This window comes from Panulirus ornatus, chromosome 73 (genome assembly GCF_036320965.1).
Source record: "Panulirus ornatus isolate Po-2019 chromosome 73, ASM3632096v1, whole genome shotgun sequence".
Classification (NCBI taxonomy): domain Eukaryota; kingdom Metazoa; phylum Arthropoda; class Malacostraca; order Decapoda; family Palinuridae; genus Panulirus; species Panulirus ornatus.
In genome coordinates, this window is record NC_092296.1 from 5,056,686 (window position 1) to 5,075,573 (window position 18,888).

General features: G+C 37.7%; 1 protein-coding gene across 1 annotated transcript in view; it reads left to right on the forward strand.

Annotated features, from left to right (window-relative positions):
• LOC139748261 (transferrin-like) overlaps nucleotides 1-18,888 on the forward strand; it is a 41,914-nt gene extending 23,026 nt beyond the window's left edge. Inside the window, 11 exon segments of the mRNA XM_071661211.1 lie at nucleotides 97-241; nucleotides 2,152-2,321; nucleotides 5,314-5,435; nucleotides 9,153-9,328; nucleotides 10,670-10,910; nucleotides 12,160-12,314; nucleotides 12,987-13,169; nucleotides 14,003-14,167; nucleotides 14,358-14,488; nucleotides 14,743-14,886; nucleotides 17,842-18,888. Of these exon segments, the coding sequence (XP_071517312.1) occupies nucleotides 97-241; nucleotides 2,152-2,321; nucleotides 5,314-5,435; nucleotides 9,153-9,328; nucleotides 10,670-10,910; nucleotides 12,160-12,314; nucleotides 12,987-13,169; nucleotides 14,003-14,167; nucleotides 14,358-14,488; nucleotides 14,743-14,886; nucleotides 17,842-18,060 (1,851 nt within the window). The 3' untranslated portion in view covers nucleotides 18,061-18,888.

Here is an 18,888-nt window from a genome sequence, read left to right on the forward strand (position 1 = left end):
TCCTCTGTATAGTGCTGCTGACTAATAATGTAATTTTAACTTTTTAAGAGGCATGCCCTTTTCTTTTTGCTCCTTGACCCTTTCCTACTCCTGTAGCTGTTGGAGAAGAACCTGGTTCAGCTACAGTGTGACCAGCAAGCGACAGTGGTGGAACATGACCTCAAGGCTGTCTCCAGCTTTTTTGGTTCTGCCTGCATCCCTGGCTCATGGGCTCCTGACCACGAGACCAACACCCTTCTCAGTATGTTATACTGACTGTCATATTGCAATCAGAACCTTATTTCTTATGTTATGCAGATGTCAGGTTCCTTATATTTGGTCAAATGGTCAAGTTCTTCACACAAATTTTTACAATTTCCATTTTTCTTACAGTAGTTCATACAAATCATGTCTGTTATATTGGATCTTGCAGAAGACATGTTTTTAGTGGGTCATTCAGAAGTCAAATCTTTCACTTAGAAGCCAGCTCCCTCAGAGAGAATCTAACGGAATGGAGGTCCATCACACTAGATCATAGCATGGTCAGATACCTTACAGTAAGATTTATAGTAATCAGATCCTTTGCAGTTATACAGATGTCATTTTCATTATGCAAACTTATTAGTCAAGTTCCTTGCATTTGATCATAATACAGTTTGGCACTTCACACAAGAGCTATCCACTTTGAGGTCTCTGCAAGATCATACTACAGTCAAGTTTTCTTGATACTTCATAGAAAAGTCAGATCCTTCATACTAGATTACACGAGGCATGTCATTCATAGTAGATCTAACAAATCAGGTTCTTTCCATGAAATTCTACAAGTTGCCTTCTTCAGATTAGATCATTCAGGTAACTTTTTTCATGTTAGATCATGCAAGTCACATCTTTTATGCTAAATCAAGTACAGTGGGTGTTTTATAAATCAAATGATAAACAGGTCTTTCACAGTATTATATGACTTATGACTGTTAGAGGCAGGCAGAGAGTTTAGATCCTCGACTCTATATTTCTAATGCATAATCCTCACACTAGATATGTGCTTCATTCATATCTTATTTTATGACATATTCTTGAGTTTACTTGATCCTCATAGCACACTTAATCAGATTTTTTAGTATTGTACTGTTATTACCATTGTTCCATTGAAAGGATGGTAATCAAAAATCTTTCTAAACACACAATAGATATAGTAAAACAAATGAAGAAGGTATGCCATTATTATCGCATATATTCAAGTGGTTTACATAATGTAATTCATAAAACAAATGTTGTAGTTGTTGAGACAGTGTGACATCCATTTTGTTTCTTTAATAGGAATGTATCACAGCAAACTAGAGACACTGTCACAGCACACTGGTCGTGAAGTACTGCTCTAGATCATACAGCAAAATACCTGTGCACCAGATTGCACAGCAGTCAGATTCCTTATACATAATCACAAAACATTCAGGTTTTTCACTCTTGTACAAGTTAGATTCATCAGGCTGTTCAATATGAATTACTGTAAGTCCAAACTGGATGGTACAAACATTCCAGTCAGGCTTTTTGTATAAGATGTCATATGAATTAGGTCTTTCATATCATACAAGATAGATCCTTGACACCAGGTCAGACAAGTTAGTTACTTTACATTAAATCTTATAGATTAGATGATCAAATATCAAGCAGCAATACATTCCTTCACATTATACTATAGAAGTCAGGTGCTTCATAAACAGCACTCTCAAGTCAGGATTTTCTCACCTGATAACAGAAGTCATGTGCTTTACAATCAGGTAATTTGAGTCACAATCTTCACTCTAGATCAGGGGGTTCTTAACTTTTTTTTTTAACTACTTAAGGACACCGACTTTGTATGTGGAACACCTTCAGCATATATCCAATAGTATATTGAGTCTGAAATCATAATCAAGAACATATAATACCACCCAGATAGAAATACTAATTGATTCATTCATCCATTTTTATCCTGTGGACACTGGGAAATGGGCCATGGACCACAGGTTAAGAACCCTTGCGCTAAATCATACATCATAAAGGAGAATGTTAGTGATGTCATTGATGGGTAACATATACACTGTGGGAGGCATATAGCTCATAATGGTCGCACAGGAATTGTATACCATGATAATGTTAGTAATGAATGGTATAATAACCATTATTCTGCAGAGACAAAATACAGGAATCTGTGCAACATGTGTACCAACCCTGCACTGTGTGACAGCCAGGATGAGCATGCTGGTTATGAAGGTGCACTCCGCTGCCTTGTTGATGCAAATGGAGACGTAGCTTGGACTAAGCTTTCTGTTGCCAAGAGTTACTTCAAGGAGAGAACAGATGTGAGTGTTGCAAAGGCTGTAGCTGTATTACAGAATTTGACAACTATGAAAATTATCGTTTGATAGGGTTATACCTGTTATTAGTTTCAGGAATTGTTCCCTTGAGTCTATTAGCAGAGCTCTGTCATTTGTAAACATTAATTGATTCACTTGCCAGGCAAACAAAACCCCTAGCATAGCATATCTTGACATGTATGAAAAAACTTGGAGAAAAAAGATGAATTGTATGTGATATTTATGGATCTGACGAAAGCATATCTTAGGATTAACTGAGAGACCTAGTGGATGATTTTATAAATATATGAGGTAAATGGAAATTACCAAATACACTGAGAATTTTTCACCAAGAGACTAAGGAATACATGGGCAGAAAGTGAGTAGTATGAATGGTTACTGGTGAAGGTGAGTTTAAGTCGAATATGCTTAGTGAGGGAGATAAGTGCATCTTAGAGTGAGAGGCAGGTCTGAATGGAGAGAACTTTGGAGAAGTGGAGTGATTTAGATATCTGGGAGTTGTTATAGCAGTAAATGGATCTGTAGGAGCTGAAGTGAGCTGAAGGATGATTGAAAGGGTGCACCATGTGATGTGTGGAAAGAGAGGTCATAGTCCATAAGGGCAAAAATGAGTATTGCAGTCCCATTGGTGTTGTATGCATGTGAGGGATTGGCCTTGGACAAAGATGTAAAGAAGACATAGGATATATTGGCAATGAAATGTTTGAGGACAACATGAGGCGTGAAATGGGTTGATTGAATAAGTAATGATAAAATAAGAGAGAGTAAGAGGAGTATGTATGAGCAAGTTGAAGAATTGTACTAAAATGGTTTGGACATACGGAGAGGATGATTGAGAAGGTATACATGTCAGAAGTTGAGAGCACAAGGAAAATAGGGAAATAAAGGAGTAACCTCTGAAAAGATTTTATCCTTCATAAGTTTCATCTCAACCACTCCAACAACATACAACTTGATTTCCCTTGTTCCCATTGTTGTATGCATGTGAGGGATTGGCCTTGGACAAAAATGTAAAGAAGACATAGGATATATTGGAAATGAAATGTTTGAGGACAACATGAGGCATGAAATCGGTCGATTGAATAAGTAATGATAAGAGAGAGTAAGAGGAAGTGCATTATTACATGACAGCTAGACTGAGTGTGAATGAATGGGGCCTTTGTTGTCTTCCTAGCGCTACCTCGCGCACATGATGGGGGAGGGGGTTGTTATTTCATGTGTGGCGAGGTGGCGATGGGAATGAATGAAGGCAGACAGTATGAATTGTGTACATGTGTATATATGTATATGTCTGTGTGTGTATATATATGTATACGTTGAGATATATAGGTATGTATATTTGCGTGTGTGGATATGTATGTATATACATGTGTATGTGGGTGGGTTGGGCCATTCTTTCGTCTGTTTCCTTGTGCTAACGCGGGAGACAGCGACAAAGCAAAATAAATAAATATATATAAGAGAGAGTAAGAGGAGTATGTATGAGCAAGTTGAAGAATTATACTAAAATGGTTTGGACATACAGAGAGGATGAGTGAGAGGGTATACATGTCAGAAGTTGAGAGCACAAGGAAAATGGGGAAATAAAGGAGTAACCCTCTGGAAAGATTTTATCCTTCATAAGTTTCATCTCAACCACTCCAACAATATATGTCTTGATTTCCCTTGTTCAGTCTTTAAAATTTAGCTCCTTTCAATTTACTGCCAGTCCATCCTCATCTGTACACTTTCAGTTTAGAATTAGCACTGCTAAATATGCCTTTCATCCCAGAGGAAGTGATGGTGTTGATCTGACTTGTAGCTCCACTTGTCCCCCTTATTTTAGCTGTCTGACTGCATTATCTCACTCCTCCTTTGGTCTATCCCTTTTCATGAACTTCTCCAGAGTAATTTATTGCTAATAGGTTTTTTGCTTTTGTACCCTCTGGCAGCATATCTCCATTTCTAAAGTAGTCTTTGCTACCAAAATTTGTTGGCTGTATCTTCCATATTTCTTTGCTTCCTTTCTCAAAAATAGCATTCACTATGTTTATGGCCTTTAATCATTTTTTTACCTCATCTGTCTCATCATTAATTACCCTTTCTTCTGTTGTTGGAATATGGCCTTCCTCTAGCTCCAAAATCATCAGTGACCTAGATCTGTCTACCTTCACCTGAACCATGCAAAACTCGTCATCAGAGACTTCATATCTTTCTCTGATATCCTTTTTGTCCAAATACATTGCCTTCCTTGTAGCTTAACTTGATATATTGATAAATCCATCTGCTTAAATCTTCTCACATCTTTATTCCTTTGCTTCATCTTCTTCAGACCCGGCAATGTGTTTTATTTTCTCTCCTGTAGATATTTTCAGTTTCTTCACTCTCATTCGTTTTGTGAATGTGTCCTCTGAATATATTTCTCAGTTTCTTAGCTTCATCACCTACTTGCAAACTTTTTTTTTGTAGTCTTTAATGATACTTAACATCCTAACTTCTTTATTCAGTTGTTTTAATGTTTTATACTGTTTCACTAGCATTGCCATTAATGCCTGTCACCAAGGTCATTTTTTTTAAGGGCATTAAGAACTTTGTAATATCATAGTTCACTTGAAAATCCTTCAAGATTGCCTTCATCCAGATTTCTTTTAGCTGATCAGGTGACAGTTCTCTGTGAATTCCTTTCATTTTGAACAAGCTTTTAGTATAGCTTAGCTCTTTTTCATAAAACTCCTCTCTGCTTAGATACAGTGGAAGAGTGATCACTGCTTCTAAGTAGGAACTACAGTCCATGCTGTTTACCTGCAGAGTCTTCAAAATGTTCACAAACATGTTCTTGTAGCATAGAAAATCATATACAATGTTTGTAGCAAAGCTAGCCAGATCAGAAGGCCCCCTCTTTAATGTTTTGTTGTCCAGAAATTTGTTAGGCAATCAGCCTTTTACAGATTTTCCAATGTTTCCTAAGTTCACCAAGAAAAAATTTTTTTTTTTGCAGGTTTCCACAGGTGACTTTGGGTTATTGTGTCCAGATGGGAGGGTTCAGAGCATAGATTCTCCAAAAGATTGCCACTGGGCTGCCAGACCTTGGAATGCTTGGATTGTGCGGACATCACACAAGTTAGTATAACAGGAAGTTATGTTTAATTACACTTAAACCAAATAAAGAAAATTTGCTTTTTCAATTGTAACTGATTACAATGAACTGGTTATTAATATTGATTGAAGAGATGAAAGAATATTTGTTTCAAAGCCATATTGTCTTAACGAGTTCTGTATATGCTTTATGATATTGGTCACTCATCTAAACTCTGCTTACTATATGTTAAGTGTTGTTTCATGAGAAAGATCTTTACACACTTGTTTCAGAATGTTATTTTTTCAAACAGCTTAGCTCTCTTCATATCTAACTTAACAGTAACTTAAAAAGTTTATAATAGAACATAGTATCTTTATGCATGAACTTCCCGAGGAGAGCTTATAGGGGCCTAAAAGTTGCCTTAATTCTGGGAAGATGTAGTCATTATGGTGTAAGCTCGTTTCACTAGAGATATGAAGCTTTTGGTTGAATATTTTATTATATGCTTTTGCATTGCAGATTTTTTGTATTATAATCCAGAAACATCGAATGCTGTAACTTACAAATCATAGTTTCATATATGTGTAATTACCTATTTGTAATTACCCATTACCTGTTTGTACAATATAGAAGAGAGTTTTGCATTTTGGTACTCAATCTGAACTTTGTTCTAACCATCTATCACCCTAACACTAAATCATTACTTGTAAAATCTTGTCATAGCTAACTTTTTGCCCACCTTTTTGTTATGGCCTCTGGTCCCTCTAGTGCTGCAAGTCTGGAATTGTTCACTATATTAAGTAGATGATTTAGAACTTTGAAGGCTATTTTCAGGTTTCCCTCTCTCATCTCTCCCCCATGGTGATCAGTTTTGTAACCCTCAGCTCAGTTCTTGTAATTCAGGTACCATCTTAGTTGCACTTTTCTTTACTGTCTCAATCAGATCTTTATGCTTATTTATTTATACTTGCATAGTATAATGCAGTTATGTCTGAGATGTGTCCTTGTGATTCTTACATATGCCAGCAAACACTTTGCCTTCTGAAGAATTCTCCTAATGTTTTGCTGTAGCCAAAGACTAGGCACAGTGTCGAATCCTCGGTCTCTTTTTACATGCAGATTCCTATTATTTATCTCCTGCAAGCTAATAATCACATTGAGGCCTTCGTTTCTCTGTCCTATCATCACTACCATGCACTTATTTGGATTGAACCTCACCATCCAGTTTTAGAGTTTGTCGAAGTTCCCTTGTAGACTGGTGCAATCATCACCATTCTGTGTTTGTATTAAGACTTTAGTGTTGACTGTTGGCAAACGTGTTTACATACAATTCCAATCCATCAAATGAGTCTTCTACATACACCAAGAATAGCACTGGGCCCAAGACTGATCCCTGTAGCATGCCACTTGTAAAAAAAAAGAAAAAAAAAAAAAAAGGCACACCCCACCCACCCACCCATTTTTAGGGTGCACCTCTCACCCTCACCTGTATTCTTTGCTCCCCTCAAGTAAGGTAGTCTATCCAGTGAAGGAGCCCATCCCCTATTCCTGCCTATAAATGTCTCTTATCAGTCTTGGATGAGGAAGTGTCAGCTTTTATGTCAGTCCAAGAATGCATTGTCTACACATGCCTTCTTTCCTTAAAGCTATGTTGTCTCCTTTGCAAGAAGCCATTCATTTGCCTTCTGATTATCTTTGTCAGGGACAACCATTTTTGTTAGTGAGATTGGCTGGTAGTTCAGTGCAATTTCCTTAGTACAGACACAACATTCACCCCCCCCCCCCCCCTTGGAACTAAACCTGCCACTGGTGACTTATTGTACAATATCTTTAGTGGTTTAGCATGTGCCTTTGCACATTCTCTCAGAGTATATATGAGGAGATTTCATTGGAGCCATGGGCCTTCCATAGGTCAGTTTACAGCCTCATCATGTCATTTCTGTCATTTACTATGTGTTCCATGACTTTAACCCACTCTTACTATAGTAATACTGGTTCATTATTGTCCACTGTGAAGACACGTGTGAATTTGTCATTCAAATCCTCATATATTTCCTTGTCATCCTCAAGGATTCTTCCCTCTGACTTCCTTATCATGAGTAGCTGTTCTTTAACTGAGAGTTTGTTAGTGGTGAACTTATGGAAAAGTTTTTGATTGTCTTTTGCTTTTACCATGATGCTTTTTAAAGAAATCTCTGTACTCTTTTCATACTTTATAGTGCTCATTCCTTGCACTCTTTTATCTTTCATATGCTAGTTGGTTGCAATGTCTTTAATCTCTCCTCCATATTACATACCTAAGCTCTTTCGCTTTATGACATTTCATGATGAACCACATATTTCTCATTCCATTTTGATTCTCTACCAATGTTCTGACCACTTCATTGTAAATCTCACTGAAATTTCTGTAGCATTGGTCCATGCTCTTATTATAGAATTTGCCATCCCATTCAGTACTCTCAAAGAAATTGAGAAGTTCCATTTAGTTGCCATTGGTTTCTATACCCCCTCTGATCCCCCTCTTGCATCCTCCACCACTACTCCATATTAAGAAATAAGTACTACATGTCTTGTTGAACCATATCTCTCTCATTGTTTTGATCCTACTTCTCCTTTATTGACCACCAGAGGTACTTTTGTTCTGACCCTTCATTGTAGATCTCACAGAACATTCTGTAGTGCTGATCTATAATCTTATAAAATCTGCTCTCCCAATCAGTAATTTCAAAGAACTTATGCATTTCCACATAGTTGCCACAACTGTACTTCCTCTTTAGTTTCTGTGCCTCTCTTATCCTTCTGTTGCATCCTTCATGCCCTCATATGAAAGAAAAAGTACTGCATGACTCAGGAGCATTATAATTCATATATTCTCTTTACAAGCAACAGCAAGTATAGACAAGATCAAGTAGAGATGGCGTATCATCCCATCTAGTTCTTGTATGCTCTGACGTGTTAATGCAGGAAGTTTTCCAATGTAATTTCAAGAAATTTGTCTCTGTGGCTCAGCATCATCATGGGAATCATAGTCCTCCCAGTCTATTTCCATATACTTGAAATCTCCAACATCCTAGCAGGGAGTGTCTTACTTCTTTCACTGTCCTTATCATTTCTTCATTATTCTTTTGTGTATGTACATGTCATGAAATGTTGCAGTTCTGTGGGAGACTGTGAACTAATAATATTTTTATACACTTTTATGCTTTTTACACTTACCCACACTGTTTATGACACTTTTTGGTGGGTAGAGTAACATGCTGATGTGATTTTTTCCAGTTCAACAGTATTATGAAAAGAACAGAGGTGATGATTTCTGAGTATAAATTTTGATTAGACTGAACTTACTAAGCCACCTGTAGCTTATAGATGCAATTAGGTCTGAGTTTTGGCTTTTGGAAGGTAGAGTTGTGTGTTTAGTCAAAATCACCTAAATCATTTTAAGATTTTTTTTCATATTACCGTTAATGGTATGACCCACTTTGCTGGAACCAGGAAGAAGTAATTTCTGTGACAGCTATAGAGAAAACATTGTGGTGTAAAATTAACAGAGAGCTGTGCTTGTTAAAAAAAAAATTAGTTTACTCATTGATTCATCTCTTGATATATTTGTAATGAAAGATAAATGGTTCTGCAAGGACAAGAAAAGGATTGCTATGTTTGATTTGGAATAAAGGATTGCTATGTTTGATTTGGAATAAAGAATTTATATGATTATTATTGATAACTAATCATGAACTAATCATGATGTTTACATGCAGGAACAAGAAGATGGTATTGTCTGAACTAAAGGGACTTATGACAGCAGCATTCCCTCCTGTAGAACAAAGTGAAACAGCCCTTAAGCCTTGGGTCATAAGTCTACTTGGCACTAGTAGCCACTCAGTGATCCATGATCCCCCTCAGCCTGTCAGCCTCCAAGATTACCTCAAAGAACGTAAGTATTAAGATATTCCTTTGGATTTCTTATGATTATGGCAGTTGGTTTGTTAGAAAAATAAAAGTATTCTGCTCCTCCATATTATTTCTAAAGGAAAATCATGTGTTTTCACTCAAATAAGGTTCATCAGATAAAGTGAAAGTGCAGTTTTTCATTTTATTATCACAGAATGTAATTGTTTGGTTGGTTCTTTTATCTGGGGATTATGATAACAGGAATTTGGAAGAAAGGGTGAACGACAGGTAGGCGTGGCAGCATGTGTGAAGGACAGGCAAAAACGCTCTGTGGAAGAGCACTAGTTGATCTGTTTGAGAGTTTCGTGGAAAAACATGACAGAAGCCTTGAAAATCCAAGTCGACAGTACTTGCTAATGAACAGAGGTGAAATTCAAAGAGAAATCATGTATAAACATTGTTAAGGTGTGGAACATGGGAAGAGGATATTATCAGGCTCTGCGTGTAAAAGGTTACACTACAGATATAAGGCTGTATCATTGAGATTACAGTTTCTTGGAAAACCTATTTCTCCAAAGGAGCCCAAATTTCCCTGCTACTGGAAGTAGCACAGCCTTAGGCTGCAGCAGCCTTATAGAGAGGTGGGAGGATCAGAGCATAATTTTTTAGAATCAATTCTCATGTTCAATTTCTGTGTACATGTAGTATGGTATAATGCTTATTATAGATAAAAAGGCACTTAGATTATGTAACTGAACATTTAAAAGCATTACAGGTAACACATGAGGGGGAAGGGAAAATTTAAGGGAAAGTTGCCAGACCTTCTTGTGATAGAGTATTTTGATGTTGCCATATTGATGTCTTTGGAAAACACAAGGAAGGTTGTATAGGGAATGTAATTAGAATTATGAGTTTCAAAATAAGAAACATAAAATTGGGTATGTCTGATGTTTGATATGAAGCTGAATCAGTGTATGGAGGGATGTGATAGCAGTGAATTAAATGTGAAGGATATTGAGGGACACAAGTATGAATTTAACTGTATCTGTATGGAGGTTCACAGATGAGGGATCAGCTTGATGAAATGAGTGTAAAAGAGACAGTAAGAAATACACAAGAAGTTTACCAAAGTAGATACAGTAAGGAAATATTGGGGAAGAAATGTTATGAAAACACAAGATGAATGTAGAGAGAATTATAAAGCAGAGAGAATTATAAAAAATAGTACAAAAAAGATGAATGAGGACTTGGTATGGAAGTTGGATTAGCAGTTTAAAGAAAATAAAAGGTGTGAATAAAAGACAGAATGAAGACAGTGTAGTGAGGAAGACATGATTACAGATATAAAAGGTAGATTGGTATTTATATATGAGTATGTCTCCAGCTGGCTATGACACAACGATTGAGAGGCTGGGCTGCCCTGAGGTGCCAGTGAAGCTGTGTGTGGAATCCCAGCTAGGGCTAGAGAAGTGCACAGCTCTGCAGCATGTCCTCAAGTCCCGTAGGATCCTGCCCAAACTGGAGTGTCTGATGCCCTCCCCTGATTCTGACTGCCTGGCCACGGTGGCTAGTGGCAATGCACATATCACCACTGCTGATGGAGGTGATGTATTCCGTGGACATGTGTGAGTAGAAGCTTACCTTACCTTGTTTACCTAGGCCTGGTTTTCTAGCTGTAGGTAGGAGAAACCCAAGATTGTAAAGTTCCAAATGCAGCTAAGATGCTGTATCATCATTAGCAGAATATTGTGATTGAAAATTTTCTCTTAAAATATTATGCTTTTGTGTTAGGATGAGGTAACATTCTGTGCAGCAGAATAGTATGGCATGATGCTTTAGATAGGAAAAAACTTAGTTTTTTCATCCGACTGCTTGATCCCATAAGTAACTTATTTAATGGTTTCCGGCAAACAGGTGATCAGTGTCAAGAGATTAACATTCAGCATTGCAGAAAGTTTAGTTACTTTGCTGGTAGCATACTGAGGGAGTTCCTTTAAGGAAATTTGCACTTTGGACAGAAAATTTCTGACAGTAGACAAAGGTCAATTTACAGGAAACAGAATCCTATTGCTAGTAGGTAGTACACAGTATCTTTTATAGTGTTTAAGTTAATTTCCTTCTCCCACACCATTTTCTGTGCTACTTCTTTGCTCATCTCTCATTTGCATCCCTTGTCTCCATGGACACCTGTATGCAAGAGTAAAGCTAGTTATCGCTGGTTCCTTCTCTTTTTAACTTTTTGCCTATAATGCTACTGATTTAATGTGGCACAGATTCACCGGTTTGCTCAATTTTCTCTTTCCCCACCTTATAATGTTACTTCTTGTGATACCTCTAATTTATGCAGGTTCTAAGGAAATTTCTAAAATTCAGTATGCTCTTTTCATGCACCTTCACCTGTCAGCATATCAGCTTTCTCATTCCCACAAATTTGTAAACAAGAAAGAATTCACAGAAATTTGATCTTTTTTCCATTTTTGGTCAAAGTTTTTGAAGCTCTCCGTGCCTCATCAACTTCATGCTTTTCAGGGTGATATTTGCCAAGGCCCTGAAGGGCAGTGCATGGGTCAGTGCACCCTGCTCACAGCCTTCTGATAACAATTATATTAACTTAGGAGATGAGGCATGGTTTTTCAGCTTTGAATTTGCCCACATCTTTTCATAGAAAGATGTTCCTAATTACAGTGTAGGCAGCCATACCCTTCCCATGACTTACATCAATAAAGCTATCAGTATTTTGTTTGTTTTTCTTTAGAATATTGTTATATGAAATCAAATCAAATATGAATCAAAACAATGTTTCTTCTGTAAAATATATTCATCTAAATCAGAGGAAACATATCAAGCTTATGTTTTTTATGCCTATTCCTGTAGTGAATATGGACTGACTCCAGTAGTATCAGAGCGTTATGGGCTACTGGATGCTTCATATTTTGCTGTAGCGGTAGTGCGGGCAAATTCTGGCATCACATCCCTCAGTCAGCTCAAGGGCAAGAAGTCGTGTCACACTGGTATTGGTAAAACAGCAGGTAAGGCATGTGTTGAGGGCCATTTATTGATTTGTCCTTGTACAGAGTGTTGCTCTTACATCTGGGGTAGTTCTAGCTCTGCATCCTTTTTGAAATATTTCAAAAAGCACTTTTCTTTCTCAACACAGGTATAACATAAGGATCAGATGACAATCTTCTCATGTTTTGCAGCAGCTTTTGTTTGAAAACTAACTTTTCCTTCTTGAAAACATATTGGTACAGCACTAAAGAAGGGTGACTATACTTAACCTTCTAGCTATCATGTTGCTTTTTCTGAATCTCTTGTAAACTCCCATTTCCCAAGTAACTTGAGTCTCACAGCTTGTTCTCCAGTAGCCAGTTTGGCTTTTGCTGAAGATCCACCAGCATTATCATGTTTTACTTTACTCATTTATGGTCATTGTGTTTAAGATATTTTGGATAATCCTGTGTTGTAGCCCTTGATATTGTATGATTAATAATGATTAACAGGAGGTGGATCTGATCTCCATGATCCATCCTTGGGTGGATTTTTTTCTCAACTCTCCTAAAAATGAAAATGCCTTATATTAAACAATGTAGAATTATCATTACTGCAACTCTCCCAAAATATATACAACTCATTGACATAAAACTGATATTAATGTTATTACATTTTTTATGGGATTCTCACAATCTTTTTCTGTCCTTCAGGCTGGAAGATCCCAGTGGTGACACTGCAGAAAGCTGGGTTGCTGGAGAATGGTGACTGTGACTTTGCTGGACAGATAGGCAGGTTCTTCAATGGTTCCTGTGCCCCTGGTTCCAAAGACCCTACTTATGACCCTAATGGCACCAACCCAACATCCCTCTGTGACCTCTGTGTTGGGAATGATGGTAAGTAATCCACCTGTTTACCATGAATATATGAGTATTTGATATAATCCATTGAGAATCTGCTTGATGATTGAAGATGTACTACCACTGAATGGTTAGATAGTACCTACACCCTTTGTCACACATCTTGGGTCAATTCATGTTTTTTCCTAATCTTTAAAGGGTATGTTTTATTAATCTTTTAACCTTTTTTCATACTACCCTCCCTTTTCTTACATTAATGGGGAGACATCATGAATAGACTACTGAATCTTTGTGGAAAATTCCCTGCATTGCTCCCTCTGTTCTTTTATATAGGAATCAGAATAATGGTGGTCTGAACAAAATATGAGTACAAAATAGTGCATTTCTCTGAGAGACTTCCTTGAACAGCATATCTATCACAGGAGGTTGCTGTTGCTTCATTGTTGAAATTAGAGAATTTTTGTGACAAAGTGGTTTAAAAATCAGAGATTTTTATATTTTCAACATACATGCTCATATGTAGTTTAAAAATCAGGGATTTTATGTTTTCAACATATATGCTAATATGTAAAACCCCAAGTGTTACTGGATTCCATATGCATACCGTTAAACTGTGAGTGAAAAGTCACATACAGTGAGGTGCATCATCATCAGTGGATGAAAAGAGGTACAGCCTCATTAAGGAATTTGCCACATCTATGCAGTCCATTATTTCTCTTCTTGTGATTGGAGTACATTCTTGAAGTCATGAGAGAAAGGCTCCTGGGGTTGTATAATTACATAAGTTTTATATATAACACTCACATGGCTCCAAGATGGCCCAGTAGATGACAGATGTAGGTGGACCTAATTGGTACTGTATACATCAGTTGCAGGAGGAAGCAGCACCCCATACACTGGTGCAAGTTCAAATGGACGATGTGAGAGGAACTCTGATGAGACCTTCTATGGGTACACAGGTGCCTTCAGGTGCCTGGTGCAAGGAGGTGGTGACGTGGCTTTTGTCAAACACATCACAGTCAGAGACAACACTAGTAAGTTTCATGTCTCACATAAAATGTTTGTTATGTTATCAGAAATATAATTAATAATGAATAATAGTACCATATGATATTCAGAGTATGAATTATGTTGAAAACCTTAATTTCATACTAAAAAAGTTACTCTCATAAACAAAAAATATCATCAAAACTTAGAATGAACACTAATGCTCTTCTCTTACAGATGGCAACAACAAAGCACCATGGGCAAAGGATCTTCGTGCTTTGGATTTCAAGTTGTTATGCAACAAAAGGGGCATAGCAGATGTGGTGGACTATGAATCATGCAACCTTGCAAGAGTCCCTGCACATAAAGTGATTACCTTTGGCTTCTTCTTTTGTTTGAGAATGGATGAACTCTGGCTGTTAAGATAACTTAGGCTTACAGCATGTGCTGTGAAATCATCTTTGTGAATTGTAAACAAGACAATTGAAGTTTAACAAAGATGTTGGGTTTGTGAAAAAGAAAAAGAAAAAAAAGCTCTTTAATTTTACATTAGAAAGTGGCTTACTGGAACAGTTCCCATGGAATGTATTTAAACTAACTCTTCTCACTGTTACTCCTCCAGGTGCTCACAGGGGTCAACGTGAATGACACCATGATGGAGGAGATCAGGATCTTGTTGTTACGGGCTTCAAACCAGTTGCTCAGGGGTCAGGATATCTTCACCATGTTTGGTCCATTCAAGGGTAGACAAGACATCATATTTAAGGTTAGTTTGTAGGTGATATAATGTAATCATTAAAGCCATGATGTGAATGAGTGATGTCGTGGAAAATGAGGGGGAAATTTATTTTGTTAAGAGTAAGCACTGTCTGACATATATTTTGTTAGTAAAGTGGTTCTAGGACAGTTAAGGTTTGATAAGAAATAGGTTGTTGGTCACTGTACAGAAGACTTATTTTTACTTAAATGTTACATTTTCAAGAGAAGTGCCAATAATTAAAACATTTAATCAAAAGCAGCAGTGCACATTTGACAATTGAGAATGTCATGCTCCAAGAGAGGATACATACTGAAGTTTATATATCTTTCCTTTGGTATGGAGATTTTTTAGGAAAATGATAGGCCAGGGCATGTGAAGTGTCATAGGTAAACCATGGAAAGATTTGTGGGGCCTAAATGTGGAAAGGGAGCTGTGGTTTCGGTGTATTACACACGACAGCTAGAGACTGAGTGTGAATGAATGTGGCCTTTGTTGTCTTTTCCTAGCACTACCTCACTTCACATGCCCTGGTTCAATCCATTGATAGCATGTCGACCCCAGTATACCTCATCATTCCAGTTCACTCTATTCTTTTCACACCTTTCACCCTCCTGCATGTTCAGGCCCCAATTGCTCAAAATCTTTTTCACTCCATCCTTCCACCTCTAATTTGGTCTCCCACTTCTCGTTCCCTCCGCCTCTGACACGTATATCCTCTTTGTCAATCTATCCTCTATCATTCTCTCCAAGTGACCAAATCATTTCAATATACCCTCTTCTGCTCTCTCAACCCCTCTTTTTATTACCACACATCTCTCTTACCCTTTCATTACTTACTTGATCAAACCACCTCCCACCACATGTGTGGAGGGTGAGAACATTATCTCAGAAAGCTCTCTCATCCACAACAGACTGCATACTTGCCCCTCTTTCCAGAACTCTTGCATTCACCTCCCTAACAACCCCATCCATAAACAAATTAAACAGCCATGGAGACATCACACACCCTTGCCACAAACCTACATTCACTGAGAACCAATCACTTTCCTCTCTTCCTACACGCACACATGCCTTACATCCTCGATAAAAACTTTTCACTGCTCCTAACAACTTGCCTCCCACACCATATATTCTTAATACCTTCCACAGAGCATCTCTATCAACTCTATCATATACCTTCTCCAGATCCATAAATGCTACATACAAATCCATTTGCTTTTGTAAGTATTTCTCACGTACATTCTTCAAAGCAAAGACCTGATCCACACATCCTCTACCACTTCTGAAACCACACTGCTATTCCGTAGTCTGATGCTCTGTACCTGCCTTCACCCTCTCAATCAATACCCTCCCATATAATTTCCCAGGAGTACTCAACAAACTTATACCTCTGTAATTTGAGCACTCACTCTTATCCCCTTTGCCTTTGTACAATGGCACTGTGCAAGCATTCTGGCAATCCTCAGGCACCTCACCATGAATTAAACATACATTAAATAACCTTACCAACCAGTCAACAATACAGTCACCCCCTTTTTTAATAAATTCCAGTGCAACACCATCCAAACCCGCTACCTTACCGGCTTTCATCTTCCGCAAAGCTTTTACTACCTCCTCTGTTACCAAATCATTCTCCCTAACCCTCTCACTTTGCACACCACCTCGACCAAAACACCCTATATCTGCCACTCTATCATCAAACACATTCAGCAAACCTTCAAAATACTCTCTCCATCTCCTTCTCACATCACCACTACTTGTTATCACCTCCCCATTAGCCCCCTTCACTGAAGTTCCCATTGATTCCCTTGTCTTATGCACTTTATTTACCTCCTTCCAAAACATCTTTTTTTTTTTTTTTTTTTTTTTTTTTTTTTTTTTGCCGCTGTCTCCCGCGTTTGCGAGGTAGCGCAAGGAAACAGACGAAAGAAATGGCCCAACCCACCCCCATACACATGTATATACATACGTCCACACACGCAAATATACATACCTACACAGCTTTCCATGGTTTACCCCAGATGCTTCACATGCCTTGATTCAATCCACTGACAGCATGTCAACCCCGGTATACCACATCGCTCCAGTTCACTCTATTCCTTGCCCTCCTTTCACCCTCCTGCATGTTCAGGCCCCGATCGCACAAAATCTTTTTCACTCCATCTTTCCACCTCCAATTTGGTCTCCCTCTTCTCTTTTTATTCTCCCTAAAATTTAATGATACTCTCTCACTCCAACTCTCATTTGCCCTCTTTTTCACCTCTTATACCTTTACCTTTCTCATGACCTCCTGCCTCTTTCTTTTATACATCTCCCATTCATTTGCATTATTTACCTTAAAAAATCGTCCAAATGCTTCTCTCTTCTCTTTCACTAACAATCTTACATCTTCATCCCACCACTCGCTACCCTTCCTAATCTGCCCACCTCCCACGCTTCTCATGCCACAAGCATCTTTTGCGCAAGCCATCACTGCTTCCCTAAATACATCCAATTCCTCCCCCACTCCCCTTACCTCCTTTGTTCTCACCTTTTTCCATTCTGTACTCATTCTCTCCTGGTACTTCCTCACACAAGTCTCCTTCCCAAGGTCACTTACTCTCACCACTCTCTTCACCCCAACATTCTCTCTTCTTTTCTGAAAACCTCTACAAATCTTCACTTTCACCTCCACAAGATAATGATCAGACATTCCTCCAGTTGCACCTCTCAGCACATTAACATCCAAAAGTCTTTCTTTCACACGCCTATCAATTAACACGTAATCCAATAACGCTCTCTGGCCATCTCTCCTACTTACATACGTATACTTATGTATATCTTTCTTGACCACTTCTCAGCATGTACTGGAAATAGATAATTGGGATTGTGATTCCAAGAAACAAAATTCTTAAAGTTCCAAAGTGTTTTGATGTAATTAAGGCTGATGCTATCTCAATATTCTGGTATACTCTTTCCCAGGACTCTGCAACAGAGCTTGTGAATGTACCTCAAGATGAGTTTCACCAGTTTCTGAAAGACAACTATTTCAGCACCCTCTCTGAGCTAGAAGCATGCCGACCAAAAGAATTATCCTTGCAAATGACAGCGACGGGAGGTGCCCAGACCCCCAGCTTCATAGCTGGCTTACACCTGCTTGTGTGCCTCGTTGTCACTAGGTTCATCGCATGGAGTCTCTGATGGACTGAGCATTCAATAACTGTATCATAGATTTATAACATCCTGTGACAGTTGCTACAGGGAGAATTTTAAAAGTATTCTGGCAGATTGTTTTGAGCAGTATCTCCTCAATATATTCTACACACATCTTGCTTTCATGGATATGAGGATAAACTCATGAAAATTTCACTCACCATCATATAAAATGAATTTAGTACTCTCACCCTAGCAGATTAGACTAATGGAGATGTCATTAAACAGTGAAAATACACAAATCCTAGATTTTAAGTATATCAGTCATTTATATGCTGTTATTTTAGACGAATTTTGAACTCTCATGTATGAGCATATTCCAGGTATAAAGTTTTTATATATTTCATGTGAATGATATTTGAGGATATTATTGAATATACTGTTATTATTGATACATGAATTGAATTTATATAACTGTGGTAACTGAAGGCGAATCATTATTATATGATTAATGTAATTATCCAAAAATGTGGTCTTAAACTACTTGTCTCATTCTAATATTCAAGAGATTTGTTTTGACTTTAATGATGATGTATTGTGTATGGAGTATGTTAATTGTTGAAACGTTGATAACAGAAAGACATAATATTGAATGCCAGTTACACAGTGATTAGTTTCATACTGATTTTTAGATGTGCAGTGAAATATAAAGTATATGGGCTGAGAATGCTTTATATATTCTGCCAATATGCCGAGGGTCTTTCTGATATTGTATTGCTTATTTTCCTATTCCTATCAGAATATAAGAATGTGAAAAATACATTTGATAGAACTACAAAAATGTGCATTTGTTTTAAACTAATGGTGCCAGTGAAA